This window comes from Leptonychotes weddellii, chromosome 9 (genome assembly GCF_054177405.1).
Source record: "Leptonychotes weddellii isolate Sample4059 chromosome 9, ASM5417740v2, whole genome shotgun sequence".
In the NCBI taxonomy this organism is placed as follows: domain Eukaryota; kingdom Metazoa; phylum Chordata; class Mammalia; order Carnivora; family Phocidae; genus Leptonychotes; species Leptonychotes weddellii.
Window position 1 is genome coordinate 25,140,971 of NC_138377.1, and position 17,978 is coordinate 25,158,948.

General features: G+C 43.9%; 2 protein-coding genes across 5 annotated transcripts in view; both read left to right on the forward strand.

Moving 5' to 3' along the window:
* HEATR4 (HEAT repeat containing 4) overlaps positions 1-5,371 on the forward strand; it is a 39,531-nt gene extending 34,160 nt beyond the window's left edge. The window contains exons 16-17 of one of the 2 annotated variants that reach the window (XM_081830262.1): positions 1,923-2,085; positions 2,535-5,370. In XM_081830262.1, coding sequence (XP_081686388.1) covers positions 1,923-2,081 — 159 coding nt within the window. In that variant the 3' untranslated portion in view covers positions 2,082-2,085; positions 2,535-5,370. Of the gene's footprint in view, positions 1-1,922 lie in introns of both variants that reach the window. The other variant, XM_031025558.2, reaches the window with a different exon arrangement.
* A 7,776-nt stretch (positions 5,372-13,147) lies between these two features.
* NUMB (NUMB endocytic adaptor protein) overlaps positions 13,148-17,978 on the forward strand; it is a 185,171-nt gene continuing 180,340 nt past the window's right edge. For 2 of the 3 annotated variants that reach the window (XM_081830289.1, XM_081830294.1), the window contains exon 1: positions 13,149-13,363. The gene's annotated coding sequence lies outside the window, so the exon portion shown is untranslated. Of the gene's footprint in view, positions 13,364-17,978 lie in introns of all 3 variants that reach the window. The other variant, XM_081830298.1, reaches the window with a different exon arrangement.

The window sequence follows — 17,978 nt, forward strand, 5'->3', positions numbered from 1 at the left end:
AGACAGACGTTGCCTCTGGGAATGGGATTATTGGCAATAGAAGACCTTTCATGTTTAATTCATCTATTTCTGATTTACTTTGCTTAAGGCCTCAAGGACTAGGCCTTTGCTTTGGCAAATGTGAGACAGATTACAGTCTAGCTTTGAGACTACTGATTTACTAATTTGTAAGACTTGGGGCGCCTGGGTGGCTCAGTCGTTAAGCGTCTGCCTTCGGCTCAGGTCATGATCCCAGGGTCCTGGGATCGAGCCCCGCATCGGGCTCCCTGCTTGGCGGGAGGCCTGCTTCTCCCTCTCCCACTCCCCCTGCTTGTGTTCCCTCTCTCGCTGTATCTCTCTCTGTCAAATAAATAAAAATCTTTAAAAAAAAAAAAAGACTAATTCACCCAATTAATATAAATCAGGGGTCAACAAATTGTGGCCCTCTGACCAAATCCAGCCTGTGTCCTGTTTTTTTATACACTCTGTGGACTGGAATGATTTTTATATTTTTGAATGGTTGAAAAATCAGAAGGAGAATAATATTTTGTGACATAAAATGTATACAAAACTCAAATGGCAGTGCCCACAAGTAAACCTATATTGGAACACAGCCACACTCATTCATTACAAACTGCCTGTGACTACTTTTATGCCACAACAGCAGAGTTGAGTGGTTTTGAGACAGACCATCTGCCCCTCAAAACCTAAGATATTTATTATCTGGCCCTTTATAGTAAAAAGCCCGCCAAGTCCTGATACAAATCATGAAAAATGCTGTCTAGAATGTTGAACTTCCAACTCTTTTGCTTACGTACCCTCTAAAAGAACTGTGAAAAGCTTTGTCGTCTTTTTAACGTTTTAAATGGACATCCAAAGTATTTTCATTTTGGGACATGTGGCTGGCTCAGTCAGTAGAACACGTGACTCTTGATATCGGGGTGATGAGTTCAAGCCCCATATTGGGTGTAGAGATTACTTAAAAAAATTTTTTATTTTTTTTTAAAGATTTTATTTATTTATTCATAAGAGACAGAGAGAGAGGCAGAGGGAGAAGCAGGCTCCCCGCTGAGCAGGGAGCCCGATGTGGGACTTGATCCCAGGATCCTGGGATCATGACCTGAGCCGAAGGCAGCCGCTTAACCATCTGAGCCACCCAGGCACCCGAGATTACTTAAAAATTTTTTAAAAAATCTTTAAAAAAAGTGTTTTCATTTTAAATTTAAATAGATGCAAAGGATCTAATTTATTCTAGCATTTACATGTTGCTGTTTTATTATTTAAGAGAGGTGTGCACGAGTGGGGGAGGTGCGAAGGGAGAGAGAGAGCGAGAATCTCAAGCAGACTCTCTGCTCACGGGGGAGCCCAACAATGTGTGAGGGTCCTTTTTTCTCCACAGAGGACATCCCTTTTATTAGCCCATGGAGTAATGCAGAAAACTTGATTCATATTAGAACAACCTAGACTCCTGAGGATGCTGTAACCTAGGTACAAGCTCAGCCCTGGCCATCACTACATTGGTTTATGGGGTTGAGATAGAGCAGTGCTCTGTCCCCTGGGACTGTTCACCCTGAGTGAATCCACCTTCTCAGCATGTCCCGGGAATAGGTCTCTTTAGTCACAGATACAAGGGCGTCCCATCACTGCTGCTACTTCTGCATAATAGTAAAGACATTAAAAATGCAGGCTAACCCCAAAGGTCATCATGCAGATGCCCAAGCCTTCTTGGGAGGGAAATTCAGGCATATTTGCCACGTTAGGCTTCTGACGGGGGTCAAAGAAGGACAGGTCTTGAAGTCCTAAATTCTACTTTCTTATTTATTGTACTAGTTCATAGAGCTATTCTGATAAACCGTGGCTGAAGAGGCTTTCTCTTTGGGTCTACCTTTTACATGAGACCATGTGTTCGGCATAGGCACTCATGTATTAATATTTCTCTGCAGCCTGTGAGGCCCCGCACACCAAATCCCTGGTCACAGAGTCCAGTCCTGGACCTACACACAAGAAGCAGAGGTCAATTGTCATCTGTGAAAGATCTGCGCACTGCCCGGGAAAAAAGGATTATGGTGGGACCATTTGGATCTGACAACCCGGATCTCTAGCTGGGTAAATACTCAGAAATGTTTTCCAGGGTCATGTCCTCTTCCCCTGGAAGGAAAGGTGATCATTTCTAGCATGAGCCTTTCTCTTACTCCAAGACAGACAGCAGTGGACCCATTCTGCTTTTTTAATTGATCTTGTACAGTTTTTTTGTCATTATGTTTATAAAGAAAAATCTAACAGTAGTCCTGGTTTTTTAATGTGCACCATTTACACAGAGGGTTAAAGAAAATTGACATCACATTAGGTGATTGAACCTATTTTTCCATACCCTAGAAAGGTTATATACTAATTATAGGTCAGAGCTCCAAATTTTACTAGAGTACAAATATTAAAAGACCCATCATCCTTTGCAAGCTGTATGAAGAGCCCTCTGAAACCCAAACTAGAATACCATTTGTCTAGGAAAGGGACTGCTTAGGTGATTTTTTTTTTTTTTTAATCTACAATTCTAGTCTTGTTCTAGAGCAAGTTCTTTACAAGAGTGTTACAAGAAGACCAGGCTGGCACGATCATTCTCCCTCGCACCACATAGGTGGGCATATGAACACTCTGAGATCCCTTGGAAGCATCACTGAAGTTTCACAATGCTGACTGACAATTCTCAGCAACCTCAACATACCCTCACGCTTTCAAGATTTAGACATGACGGAAGAGGTGCAGACTGTATATGTATCACCGGATGGCATTCTGTCAGAGCATACTGATGTAGGCGGGCCAGGGCAAGGACCCAGAGGGGTCCTGCAGGACCAACCAAGAAGGTCCTTGGCTTCACGCAGGATAGAAATCAAACTTGAGCCAGCAAGAAGTGACAGCAGAATTTATTGAAGGCATAGAGAGAGCAGATACCGATGGAGCATTTGGGAGACTCCAGAAAGGAAAGGAGCATGAGTCTTGTCTTTGCTCGGGGTCTGGAGTTTTTACTGAGGATGGTAGTTTCATCTACGTGTCCTTTCTGGCATCCAGGAACTGGTCAAAACAAGGATGAGTGCTCAGATGTCCTCCATAAGTCACTCATGCCCTGGAGTCAGGGGTGTCTGGAGCCCGTGGTCTTGAAAAACGTACATGACCACCCCACCCGGTCAGTCCTTAGATACTATTGTGCTGGGAGACTCCAAAGAAATCATAAGCTCCTTGACCTTACAAGGAGGACATACATTTGTACTAGAAGCCATGATGCAGGGCAGGAGTACAGGTCCTAGTGAGAAGACAAGCAGGAAAAGGAGCAAAGAATAAAACCAGCTCTTTTTTCGTGGGGTCCCTTCAAGTTCCTTGTCTCAACACAATACCAAAAAAAAAAAAAATCACTATGGGAGAGGAGAGACCCAGTATTCAAAGTAGTGTGACTCCAGCTTTCTTTCTTAAAAATTGATTGTTATTTATGCCTTAAAGAGCTTTGGGACATTTAGAGATGAAAATACAGGCAATGTGAATCGCTCCTTTTTTCTTGCCCTAATCACATCCCCTCTTCCGGCGGCACTATCATCACCAGCAATATAAAAAGCAATAATTTCCACTATGAATGCCTCGCAGTTATGGGACACAGGGGAAAAAAGGACTTTGGGGGAGTATCAGTTAACTGCATAACAGAAAATCTTTCCTTTTCCTGACCCGCATAACCCATGTTTTTATTTATTTAGTTTACACATTCCATCCAAGTGAAACAGGAATCCAAAAAGCACCATCGTGTATATGGAGGTTATTTCCACATCTATTAAACCGGAGGATTCTGGGATCTGGCTACCAAGAGGCATTTGAGACAATAAAGAATTCTGTTCGCGTACTTTCTCAGCCCCTCTAGCTTTGACTTTGTCATTTCCTCATGAAAGGCCTTTATTGTGTGCTTTGCATTGCTGGCAAGAACAAGAGAGCCCAACTGAACTCTTCAGTCAGCAGCAAGGCCAAACAGAGGGTCTCTTAGAAGGTCTGAACTGTGGGAGATGTAGCAGCCGCCAAAGAAATGGCCCTTGTGCTCGAGGGGTTTACAAGGGTTCTATAAGGCATACATATAAGGATCTTTCACAGACAATATGCTCAATCTAGTAGGAAGTGTGTGGCACCCAGCAGATGTGCTGTAGGAGTCGGGGTGGGGGTGGGAGGTGCAGGAGTAGTCATGGAGACCCAGGAACTCGCTTGGCTCTCAGACCGAGCACAGGACTCGGACCGTACCGAGGAGAGGAGGGAAGACCTTCCAGGTGAGCGGAAGGACAGGCGAAAAGGCTGGAGAAGGAGTGAGCTTGGTAGGGGCCCATGACAGCTCCTTTTTCCTCTCCTGTTTCTAAATTGGTTTACTTGGTACTTTGCAATAAAGAAGCTGGACATCCATTCTCCTTACCCTCCTGCTTTTGCTAATCTGTTCATATGAACAAAATATTATAATAAAATACTCCAGGAGTGTCACATTCCTTTATAAAGACCCTCACCTGTTCCTCCCCACTGAGACATCTGTAGCACACACTCTTCTCAGTTATCTCCTTTTCCTTGTTACTCTTTTCATCTTTCCTCTCCCTTTCTTCTGCCACAACATTCATTAACTCCACTGGTTGATTAAACAAGTGACAGATTCCTATCCTGTCCCAAAAAGAAGCTTCTGGGGGCGCCTGGGTGGCTCAGTTGGTTAAGTGTCTGCTTTCGGCAAGGGTCATGATCTCAGGGTCCTGGGATGGAACGCCCCCCCCCTTGTAGGGGGCTCCCTGCTCAGTGGGGAGTCTGCTTCTCCTTCTGCCTCTGCCCCTCCCCCCACTTGTGCACTCTCTCTCTCTCTCTGTCTCTCAAATAAGAAAATCTTTTAAAAAATAAAATAAAATAAAAGGAAGCTCTGTTTGGCGCAGCATGTGGGAGAAATACCGTGCTGTCCTTCTCTTCGTAGAGATCTAGAGCAAACTTCCATTTTTCAACCAAGATTTATATCTTTATTAGTTTACACGTACCATCTCAGTTAGTATCCATTAGTGAATTACCATCCACAGTAAGCTTCTTGACCAGACCAACAGCAAAGTGGGGCTTGTGGGTCAAAACGAAAGCATCTGTGTTAGAATTTACTCTCTGTCCTTCCACAATCTCCTATTGGTTATCACTTAATCCTATCACCCTACCATCATTTCTTGATGACGGTATTGTCAGCAAATACTTACCAAATGTATGTGTTATTTACTCATCATGGATACACCAGGAAGCATAAGACCATTTCTCTCACTTTGAGGAATTTTTTTCTCTAGTTGGATAAAATGGGCTTGTTTGTTTGGAGGCAGCATCAGATCCTCTCAGGGGTCAAGAACAAATGAGCTGGATACTCTCACGTTTTTGAGACTCCAGCTCTATTTTAAAAAATAAAGTGCCCAAATCGTATTTTAAAAATGGTGGTAGATTTTTTTTTTTAAAGATTTTATTTATTTGACAGAGATAGAGAGAGGGAGAGCACAAGCAGGTGGAGTGGCAGGCAGAGGGAGAGGAAGAAGCAGGCTCCCCGCTGAGGAAGGAGCCCGATGCGGGGCTCGATCCCAGGATCCTGGGATCACGACCTGAGCCGAAGGCAGCCGCTTAACCGACTGAGCCACCCAGGCGCCCCCAAAAATGGTGGTAGATTTTTAATGTATACACTTAAGTGATTGCTTTTAACACAAAACATTACAATGACTAACTTTTGAAATATCAAAAATCTAAATTGACATGGATATTCACAGCGGCATTATTCATAATAGCCAAGAAGTGGAAACAGTGCGAAGGTCCATCAACTGATGGATGGATAAATAAAAGTTGCTATATCTGTACAATGAAATATTATTTGTCAGTAAGAAGAAATGAGGGTACTGGTATAAGCTGCTACAAGGCTGAACCTTGAAAACGTTATACTAAATGAAGGACGCCAGTTTTGAAAAACCACATACTGTATGATTTATATGAAATTTCCAGAACAGACAAACTTATAGAGACAGAAAGTAAATTAGTGGTTGCTTGGACTGACAGAATGGGAATGGGGAGGGAGAGGAGAATAGGAATTGACTGCTAAGGGGGTTCCTTTGAGGGGAGACAAATATGTCCTAAAATTAGATTGTGGTGGTTGCCGTGGTGATGGTTGCGCACAAAAAACACAACCCATTGCATTGTACACTTTAAATGGGTGAGTTGTGTGGTAGGTAATGATATCTCCGTAAAGCTGTTTTTAAAAAGTCTAAATTGAAAAGCTTTTTTACGATTATGAAAGGCCCAGCAGTGTACGACGCCGAGCAGCGTGGCACAACGGACAGAACACCAGTTTGGAAGGCAAACACATCCGAGTCCAAATATTCTGCTACTTATCAATTGCGTGGCCTTAGGTGAATTACTTGAATTCTTTGGTATTTCTCTTGTTTACTGTAAAATGAAAATAATAATTCCTCTTAGAGAACTGTTTTTTGAATAACATTTATTTAAAAAATACTTATTAAACAGTCATTATGTTCCAGGTACTGTTCTAGACTGGGGATATGGCAGGTGACCAGGACAGTCAAGGCTCTCTACATTACATCTCACACAAAAAATTGAGATTTTTACATGAAATCTCTCCAGTGTTAAAATATTGACAACTAACTTAAAAACGTTCCCCCCGCTCTCTCTCTCTTTCAAAAAAAAAAAAAGAAGAAGAAGAAGGGGGTGCACCTGGGTGGCTCAGTTGGTTAAGTGTCCGACTCTTGATTTCTGCTCAGGTCATGATCTCAGCGTCCTGAGACAGAGCCCCACATCTGGGCATGGAGCCTGCTTGAGATTCTCCCTCTCCCTCTGCCTCTCCCCCCATCTCTTTCTTAAAAAAAAAAAAAATGAAAACACTATAAACCAATACTGTGCCAAACACATCTGTGAACCAAATTCTGTCCTTGGGCTGACAGTTTTGACCCCTGATGTAGGCTTTTCGCATGGTGAGTTTCTAGAATATTGCCCAGTTAGCTGAACTTTAGCACTCTCAGGCTGCTCCCATATGCTGCCCAGCACCAAACAAAAAAACATTTCTCAAAATGCAGGGAAATCATCCTAGCAAGTCATGGAGCCAGGCAGTGGCCTGGATCCCGTCTCTATAAGATGCCTCAGCCTTCCTCACTTATCCAATGAGGTGCCATTCATTTTGCACGCCTGGGCTGAACTGGCACTTTCTACATGATGGGTTTGGAAGAGATTTGCTTTGTACGCCTTTCAAGACCATCCATCTGGGGGCACCTGGGTGGCTCAGTCGTTAAGCGTCTGCCTTCGGCTTGGGTCATGATCCCAGGGTCCTGGGATCGAGCCCCGCATCGGGCTCCTTCCTCAGCGGGGAGCCGGCTTCTCCCTCTCCCACTCCCCCTGCTTGTGTTCCCTCTCTAGCTGTCTCTCTCTTTCTCTCTGTCAAATAAATAAAATAAAATCTAAAAAAAAAAAAAAGACCATCCATCTGTCCCCTTAGAACTTCTGTGGGAGGTCAGTTTAAGACACAGTCTTGTATGTTAGGGTTTAGACCCTTTCGTTTTCATTTACCTGCTGCTATCTATCACAACAGTTTTGGCCAAACGTGTAAGTATGCAGTAGCAGTATAAGCAGCTCTTTCCCGAAACTCAGTAACAGACGTGTAACTTAATCTGTGTTAATTCTCTTTCATATTCATGATATCAGAAAAGAAAAAAAGTTAAAATTACCTTGTAGCTATTCACTTCAGGATCAAATAACCACATTGCTCGTTTATCCATCACCAGAGCAGTTGAGTTTAACGCTCTGGGAAGAGAGAGTCTAGAGAGAGGACTCAGGAAATAGGTGCCTGTATTGGACCATTCTACTGCATCACCACCAAACTGTTGTTTGGGGGACTTCACCCCAGAGGGTCACGGAATTCCCTAATGCCCCTAAGTTTGAGACTCTCACAGCTAAAAGCTAAGCGGAGCACATCCGACTTCTAAAAATCTTTGCAAAGGTGATGCGATGTGGTAGAAAAATGGTGTGCTCGAGTTCAAATTTCCTTCTGCTACTACTAAGTTGGAGACTCTGTGCAGATTACTTTACCATTCCGAGCTTTACTTTGATCATTTGTAACATGGAAAGCATAATTATCTCATAGGTCTATTGCTATGATTCTCAACCGGGTTGCATATTTAAATTGCTTTTTAAAAAATGTCGCAGCTTGTGCTGCACATACGTCCCCCAAACTAAGTCAGAATTTCTGAAGGTCAACTCCAGACCTCCGTAGATTTTATTTTTTTTTCTAAGATTTTATTTATTTGACACAGAGAGAGAGCACACAAGCAGGCAGAGCATCAGGCAGAGGGAGAGGGAGAAGCAGACTCCCTGCTGAGCAGGGAGTCCCATGCAGGACTTGACCCCAGGACCCTGGGATCACGACCTGAGCCGAAGGCAGATGCCTAACTGACTGAGCCACCCAGGCGCCCCGACATCTGTAGATTTTAAAAGCTTCACGAGTCATTCTAATATGCAATCAGGATAGAAAATAACTGGTAAGGATGAAATAATGTTGCTTGTGTGAGGCAGGTACTCCGTAGTCCCTCGTTATTCCCCAGTTTAAGTTTCACACCAGCAATTGATGTGCTCCTGGTGTGTGTTCTAAGATTGCACCACTAGGTGTCGGTTTGACCACACAAATTGGTTCTTAGGAGCTTCTGGTTACCTGTTGTCAGGGTAACGACTAAGTACCATGACCACAACTATTTGTTGAGTACCACCTTTATGCCAGTCACAGTGCTGATGACTCTTAAAACGTGTGATTTCTAATCCTATATCAAGTGGGCAAGGTGCTTGTTGTCCCAATCATGAGGAAGCAGAGGGTCAGAATGCTTCTGTCTCTTGTACAGGACGTACAGTAAGTAGCAGAACTGAGATTCAAGCTTCATTCATTCATGTTCTCATTCAAAACCACTTACTATGAGCAAGGTACTGTATGTATCTGGTATTAGAGATCCAAAGGTGAATAAGGCATTCATCCTCTGGAAGTCCATTTCTATGTACATTTAAAAAGAAAAGATGGGCGATCTTCTGTTACAGTTCTTGATGCTGGGCTAGCTATATCTTCTGAAGAACTCAAATGTTTTGTTCCTAAGAGGGTGGAATGACCCTTAGGTAGAATTTCCCGGGATGGCTCTTCCACTGTACTCAGCCACTGTAATAAAATAAAAAAACGTTGAGAGCCCGTTAGGTACCAAAGAGGCCGGAGACCACAACTGGTCTGTTGTAACACTGTCGTATTTACTTGTTGATATCCTCACTAACAAACTATTAGCATAGAGTATGTATCTAATTTTTAATCAGTGAGCATTTACTGAATGAATAAATGAATGTCCAGTACTCTGCTAAACACTGCAGAAAGAGCCACAAGGGAAATGTTTCAAGAAGTCTGCACCTTACTCTGGTAAGCAAATCTGAATATTTCCTTCCAAAGGTAGTTCTAAAAAGCCCCAACTGATTCATCCCTATGGTGGGAAAGTCTCAAATCTTGGAGAAGTTTCTAAATGAGTCAGGGACCAGAGGATTGTTGTACTACTGGATTTGATCAGTGGATCCAGAGTCTGAAGGCTGCTTTGGAGTTTGTTCCACGTCACAAGGATACCAGCTGTGCCTATCTCTACCCAAGCCATTTGACAGTTAGGATCATAGGGACTACCGGGTTGGGTCAAACCCATAGGCCTTTCGATAGTCTCTCACTTTGTAGAAAAGGTTATCTGAGTAGTGGAACTTAAACCTGGTTATGAATCAGAATCACTTGGGGGAGCTTTGCAAAAATAACATACAGATCCCTGGATCCTACTCCAGCCCAGTGAAGTGAAATCCCTGCAACTAAGAGAGGGGCCTGGGATTGTGATATAGGACCACGGTTGAAAAATGGCTGCTTCACTTATATATGGCTCTGCAATCCATGTATTTACTGTATTCTGATTATATTCCCTCCCTGGATAAGAATGTCATGCATTTATTATTTATAATGTGAAGTAATATTCCTTTTTATCAGTACTAAGCTTATTTATACTGGAAGTTTGTAAATGACATTGAAATCCTAGGATTTGGGGATTTCAGAGATGAGTTCATGTTGATCTTACCCATGCTCTTTGTGATATTGTAGGTTTGGCTCAGCTTTCCCCCTAAGCATGCTTTACCAGTCACATGCCCATTCTTGTGATTGTTTGTTTGTTTGTTTGTTTGTTTACAAGCAGCTCTGGCTCTATCAAGGGATCCATTCTGCATCAGCTAGACAACCTTTGTCCACTTTGTGCAATAGCAGAAAAATAATACCTGCTCCTGTGATGATTGTGACCTGGGGTGGTTACTGCTTAGGTCATTCAGCACAAGTCGGTACTTGTAGATTTGGGTTAAAGTCTTATTATGAGTCTAGACAGACTGCTAACTTTGAAGAGATCAGGAAGGGGGATATACTTTTACTGAATTGCTCAATGACTAACATCCCTTTGGAATGACAATCTGGATGGTTTGCAGAAAGCAACCAGAGAAGGGAGTGGGGCGGAAGTATTTATAGGAAAGTGTACAAGGCATTGAATAGAGAAGAATACCAGGGTCACATACCTGCCAAATAAAAAGAAAAAGGGTCTGATTTAACCACTTCCTTTAAAACAAAAAGGCTGAGTGGTTGGAAATGGAGAGCCACGACTGGGGTGATCATTTTGGAATCTCCAACTGTCCCTTGATGAGTCAACGTTTCTAAGTACATGTAAAAAAGAGAAAGAGAGGAGAAAGAGAGTTTGGGAGAGATAGAGAGAGGGAGAAGCATGATCAGGTCATAGCTTGTACACTCCTCTAGGCAAGTGAGGCCTGGCCAGAATCTATCTGCACAGAAAAAGTGTTAGAGCTTGGTTGGAAATTTCTAATACTCCAGAGATGAGATTTCTGGTTTTATTCCTTATGGACCTCGACAATGACCCTGTTCTCAGCTAAGGTTGTTAGAAAGTAGATCACTAGGGACTAGTCCACCCAAGATGAAAACACTGTGGCCTCTGATTCCAATACAGGAGCTAAAGATACTCTGGCTTCCATATGATGGAACACTCAACATAATAACTTTTCCTGGTAATTCTTTCATCTAGAGATTTCATGGCATCTCACAAACATCTGCCCATACCCTAAGTAGCTGATTAAGCCACATCTTTGACATTCATTTTTCACTTAAGGTCCTCCTATAAATTGATGACTGAGCTGAAAATAGTGTGGGCCTCCCGATTCAAGGTCTCACACTCAATGCCTTCTCCTCTGGGCTACCCTCAGTCTTAAGTAGTTTGTGGTGCTCCCACAGGCCTGTGTATCAGATCTGCCTGCTTCTTTGCCGTCATTACCTCCCACTGGCTGCATTTCTGGTTCCCCGGTGTCCTGGCATCTGGGCTGTGCCTCGGTTGTCTGGGATGCGAGAAGTGTTGAAGAAGCTACAGGGATTCTTCATGTCTTGTCATCCTTCCTCCCAGTTTGCACCTCCCCCCACAGCCTCGGGGCCATCAAAGTACCGTGTCCTCAGCTTACTCTTCCTCCTTCCCTATCTCCGTTCTCACCACCCCTCAGCAACGGGAAGCCATAGGCCCAGAGCTTGTGAGGGAGGAAGGAATGGGAAGGAAAAGTTGTTTGTTTGTTTTTTTCTCTCAGATTGCCCCCTTGTTCCCAGGGAGGGGGCTGAGGCCATGAACATTGGCCTCAATGGGAAGAACTTTTGCTTCTATCACTCATCCTGAGGGAGTTAGAGGTTTTATTTATTTATTTATATATCTATCTATCCATCCATCTATCTATCTAGTTAGTTAGTTAGTTATATATAATTTGGAGGAGGGATGACTCAGTGCAGACCCTTAAAGGGAAATCTGTCTCAGAGCCTGATGACCACCATTGGCCCTGTATTTTAATTTAATATCCGAGCCAGAATGGTTTCACTGACTCAGAGGAAACTGAGCTCTCCCTGTCCCCAGTGTTGGCAACTCTGAACAGAATTTCCCCCAAAAGGAGTAACTCTGTCTAGGGGAGTCCAACAGAGACAGGCAGTGGGATTCCAAATTCAGGGTGCAGGGATGGGCCCATATCCCCTGGTGGAGGGCTTTATTTAGTCATGCTCTGCCACTGTGCTTTACCCTACTAATTACTGCAACCACTAGTGATCATTATATGATAATTAGCACATGCCTTTTTTATAATTCCCAGAGCACCACCCCAGAATAAATGATGGTGTAGGGTGGCGAGGCTGCTCCTAGAGACAACTCCTGACTCATTCATTCACTAAATATTTAGAAAACTACTGTGGGCCAGGCCCTGTGCTAGGCAGCTTTGAGCAGCATGGATGTGGTTCTTGGTATCACAATGCTGACATGCTACAAGAGGGACGGGCGCTAAGCAAGTATCCCCGTGGGATGTGTGAATCCAGTGTGGAAGTGTAGTGTGTATAAGAGGGGCACCCAACTCAATGGTGGCTGGGAGAAGGGGTGTCAGAACACTCCCCTGTCGTAGTAACTTCGAAGGTGAGATCTGTAGGATGAGTAGGGACTAGTCATAGAGTCCAACTTAGGGTAATTTCCCCAGAACATAATGTTAAACCCAAAGCTGCCTCCTCATATTAGGCCTGCAAGGTAACTCACAGGCTAAGCCAAATACAGTGCCCCCAACTCTGCTTCTGTACAGTGGGACGCTACCCTGGAAAAGTCTGAAATTCAACACAAGTGGAGGATGTTATTATTGTATCCCACTAGAGAGAGTACGTCAGGGAGGAAGACGGCACCAGGGAAATAGGCGTGCCCATCAGGTTCTTCAATTTCCACACCCAAGCCCAATTCTCTGCCCTTGAAAGGGTCTGGGTCTGAGACGGGAAATATGTTTGTCTGTCTCCATTGAACAACAACATCCTTCTTATCAGCTGCTGCCCTGAGAAGACACTGATGTCCTCTTGCAGGAAACTAACAGGAAAAGAAAGCAAGCCTACCACTAAATACACTTCCTGAGTGCAAAATGAAATGGCAGACTGCGCTGGCTGCCTGTAGGAAAGGGCTGAGTAAATAAATACACCATCCCCATTGTGTAGTCAGGCTTCCTGGGGGCAAGTCCTCTTCTCCCCACCCCTTCTTTCCCTTCTAAAATTGGCCATCCTGCGGAGGAACAGACAGAGGTTTTCTCCGGCTACTGAAATGTCTTGAAACTTACAAGTCTCCTCTTTCTCAAACACAGAGGAAACACAGAGTTAGAAGGAGAGAAGACAACAGTCACAGGAAGAGGAACTTGATATTGCAACACTCCTCTCCTTGAACTCCACAGAACTTTCCCAGCAACTTCTGCTTTGAACCTTCCGTGCACAAATCTGGTAATGTCTGGGGACACGTCAGGGGGCGAAGGGTCCAGGGCTAGTGTATCTCTGAAAATCCATGGGCCTGTTTAAATCACAGCTACACAGGGGACGTGATTTGGAGGCAGAGGTGTAAACTGCCATCATCTGTGAGTATTTATTGAGCCCTAACATTATGGCACCACAGCAGTAACTGCTTGAGAAGGTGATTCTGCATCAAGAAACAGTTCCAGTCTAAAGGATCCTAAGGCATTTCCTTGTGAGGATTGTTTTTTTTTCTTCCTCATGGAACACGGACAGAAGGAAAGAACGTGTACACTTATCGGGCAGGAGGAGAAGGGGATTGCGGGGAGAGAGAGAGAGAGACTGGGGACAGATACCCCTGGCCTAAAAAGATGAGATCAGATGAGCAGTGCACTTGGACCTTTGTCTTTCTATAGTGTTTTTGGTTTAAAGATTATTTATACCTTAGGAGCCCCCATTTTTCTCATATAATCATGAGTGAAACCTGTGAAGTGACTCAAAGCCAGAATAATGGGGTTTCCTTGATGACAGTTCCTCGTTTTCTCTGGCCACAGGCCAGGCCTCCATATCCTCCTTCCTTATAAGGAAGCCAGCTTCGACCCAGCCCTGCTGGCTCACTCCAACCTCTTACTGATCTTTCTTTCACATTGCAAACTGGACTCTCTTCCTCCCACTTTCCTTTTATTATTATTATTTAAAAAAATTTCTCTTAAATTTAAGTAATCTCTGTACCCAACGTGGGGTTCGAACTCACGACCCTGAGATGAAGCATTGCACGCTCTTCCAACTGATCCAGCCAGGTGCCCCTCTTCCTCTCACTTTCTTACTGCAAAACTGCTCTTCTTTTAGTCTCTTGGTTCTTATTGCTCCCAATCCAGGTGTGGAAACATCCTCTTGGGGGCCCTTCTCCATCCACAGAGACCGTATGGGAACCCCTTTCTCTTAACTACAGTTACGGACTGACTTAGCAGACTGCACAGTGACCAGCTTTTTTTTTTTTTTTTTTTGAAAGGAGCAAAGTCCACACAAACAAGTCCCTGCTTATTCTGGGAACACTCCCCGCTCTCTGGAACTTCCATGGAGCCAGGCTCAGATTTCTGCATGTAGGAGGTGGCGCCATGATTAGCCCATCTTGCTGGTTTTGAGTATACATTTCTTAGCTTAGGGCAGGCAGGAAATTAGGCTGGAGTTTAGCTTTGTTGGCCATATTTTATGAATCCCAAATCCGGCATTATGATCTGGCAAGTGTAGGGTGCGCATAGATAAATGAGACAAAATATTTGAAAATAAGTCCATCCCGGAAAAGTTACCATAGTCATAGCATATCCGGTAGCTTGGAGAGGAAACCAGATATCACACACTCATATAAAGCTAATAATAACTCATGGCTACTGAGTACATACTATGTGTTCAGTACTTCCTGAATCATGTAGATTATCTCATTTATTCCTCATAAAGGTTTTGTTCTAATAGCTAGAAGAGAGAGAAATCATTCCATTCCATTGCTATTGTACTATTATATTACTATATGTACTATTACATTTATAGTAATAATAGTTATTATATATGCCAGTTATATAATATATGCCAGGCCCTGAACTGAACACATTCTCTCATTTAATCTTTTTTTTTTTTTAAGATTTTATTTATTTATTTGAGAGAGAGAGAGAGAGACTGCACGCACGAGTAGGTGGGAGGGGCAGAAGGAGAGGGAGAAGCAGACTTCCTGCTGAGCAGGGACCCCGATATGGGGCTCAATCCCAGGGCCCTGGGATCATGACCAGAGCCGAAAGCAGATGCTTAACCAGCTGAGCCACCCAGGTGCCCCTCTCATTTAATCTTTAAGTGAAACCTACAAAGAGGTATTATTATTTCCTAAGGTAGGCTAATTCTTTTTTTTAGAGGTTGGGGAGGGGCAGAGGGAGAGAGAAAATCCTAAGCAGGCTCCACACCCAGTGGGAGCCCGACAACAGGGTTCCATCTCACAATCCTGAGATCAGACCTTGAGATCATGACCTGAGCTGAAATCCGGAGTCAGTTACTTAACCAACTGAGCCACCCAAGTACCCCTAAGGTATGCTAATTCTAAAGTGGCTCCAATCATCTCCCTCTTGGTATTTATATTCTTGTATAATCCCCTCTCCTTGAGTGTGGGCAGGACCTAAAGTCTTGCTTCTAACATTCTATAGAATGTGGCAAAAGTGATGGGATATCGGTTTGTGATTAGATTACAAAAGACAATGACTTCTGTCTTGCGAGCAGTCTCTCTCTTAATGGCCCTCCCTCTTGTCCTCTCGCTTGCTTACTCTAATGACATAAGCTGCCATGTTTTGAGACGCTTTATGGAGAGACCCTCATGGCAAGGCACTGAGGGAGGCCTCATATTAATAGCTCATGAGGATCTAAGGCCTTAGTCTAAATCCTGTGAGCTACTGAGTTCTGCCAACAATGATGTGAGTGAGCTGAGAGCAAATCCATCCCAACTGAGCCTTGAGATCACTGCAGCCTTGTGATAGACTCAGAGCCAAAGGACTCAGTTAAGCTGCATCAGGATTTCCGACCCACAGAAATGGAGATAATAAATGTTGTTTTAAGTTACTAAGTTTGAGGGTAATTTGTTATACAGCAAAAGATAACTAACACATCCCATTTTGTAGATGAAGAAACTGAAGCTTGCGGACATGGATCAACTTTCCCAAAGTCACACAGAGAGTAAATGGCAGAGCCAGCGTTTGAACACATTTAGGTTCAAGAGTCTTAGTTCAAATCTCCTTTCTTATGTGATTCCAAGTGACTGGAAAAGTGGAGTTCTAGAAGGCATTCTACTCTCTGAAATCTTTGGAGTGTAGCCATGTTTCCAGGAAACTCTTTGTGTGTAGAACAGGGATGGACAAAAGTTTAAATGGTGCTCAAAAGCCCACTCCCTGCTGCGGAAGAGTGGCTGGTCCACCCATAGATCTAGTGATAGTAACCAGGGGCTCCATTCAACAGCATAATGGCAGAGCTAAGAGCTGCGGCCCATCCATTTTACAAGCACTCAGGCTATCTTATCTATAAAATGCAAGGTGGGTAAAGGGGTACGCACATTTTTCTTGAGGATGAAAATGCATGCATTACATAATGAGGAGGTCTGGTGTGCTATTTAAAAAGCATATTGGGGGCACCTGGGTGGCTCAGTCGGCTAAACATCAGACTCTTGGTTTCAGCTCAGGTCGTGATCGCAGGGTTGTGAGATTGAGTCCTGTGTCAGTCTCGTGCTCAGTGTGGAGTCTGCTTGAGATTCTTTCCCTCTCCCATCCCCTCTGCCCCTCCCCCATCTCGCTCTCTCAAATAAATAAATAAAAATCTTGAAAAAAAATCTTACGAGCCCTAGCATTGGAAAGCAAATGGTTCTACCCAAGAGAACACCATTTTTCACTCTTTTTTTTTTTTTTAAGTGTCTTTCCATCCATGGAAGACAACCTTGAACTTTGAACCCACAGTGCTTTGTTCCATCATGGGACATAGCTTGGCACTTCTCTGTTGGAATCTCCCCAGTCTGAGATGCTGAAAACATCTTCTTCCAGACAGTTTCCCTTTCTTCATCCAGAGCTTCATGCCAGTGGTCACCTTTATGACATCAAATGAAGATATACTTGTTGGCTGGCTACATGGATCTTGTCGGCTTTGCCCTGATGCCAGAGCAGCACGCTTTGAGCTCAGGGAGGATTTCCAGGTGGCAGGAGAGCAAAGAGCCCATAGGGTAAAGTTCTGACATGGTTCTCCTTTCAGCGGTAACAGAGGCTGCACTTTGTTGGTGTAATTGTGCAAACTGGTATAAAGTCCACAGCAGGGAGATGGGGGTAGGACTCTAAGCTGGCTCAGCAGTTTGTGGCCTCTTGGCTCTGTCTAGCTTTCCTTACTCTCTTCTCTGCTGGCCTTCCCCCCCAACCCCCACCCCAAGCCCTCCTCTCTAATCCCTTCATCCCTGTAGGTTTCCATCTTCAGGGATCCCTAATTCAGGGAACTCTCTCTTATCAAATATCTTGGCTTGCTTCCAACTACTAGAAGCAGGCAGCTCTGGCTCTTGTCTACTATCTGAATGCTTTTCTTCTCTACCAGTTGTTTGTTTCTCTAATCCATTTGGAATTGTGTGTAAAATCCAAAAACAAACCCCCAAAAGCAGCTTTCCCCTAGTGAGATTGCCCTCTGGACTAAAAGAGCAATGAGGGGCGCCTGGGTGGCTCAGTTAAGCGTCTGCCTTCGGCTCAGGTCATGATCCCGGGGTCCTGGGATGGAGCCCCGTGTCGGGCTCCCTACTCAGGGGGGAGCCTGCTTCTCTCTCTCCTCCCTGCTTGTGCTCTCTCTCGCTATCTCTGTCACTGTCTCTGTCTCTCTCTCTCAAATAAATAAAATCTTAAATAAAATAAAATAAAATAAAATAAAAGAGCAATGAAAGGAAACCTGGATTCTGCTCCCTTGAAAAGTGATGTGATGAAAAGAGAGCAGAAAGCAGTGTCAGCACGCACTGGAGCCCAGAGCAAACCGTGCTCCTCAGACATCAGGACATCACTCCAAGTCCTCCATTGTCTACTTAACCAGGATTTATAAAGTCTATTTTTGCCTTTAA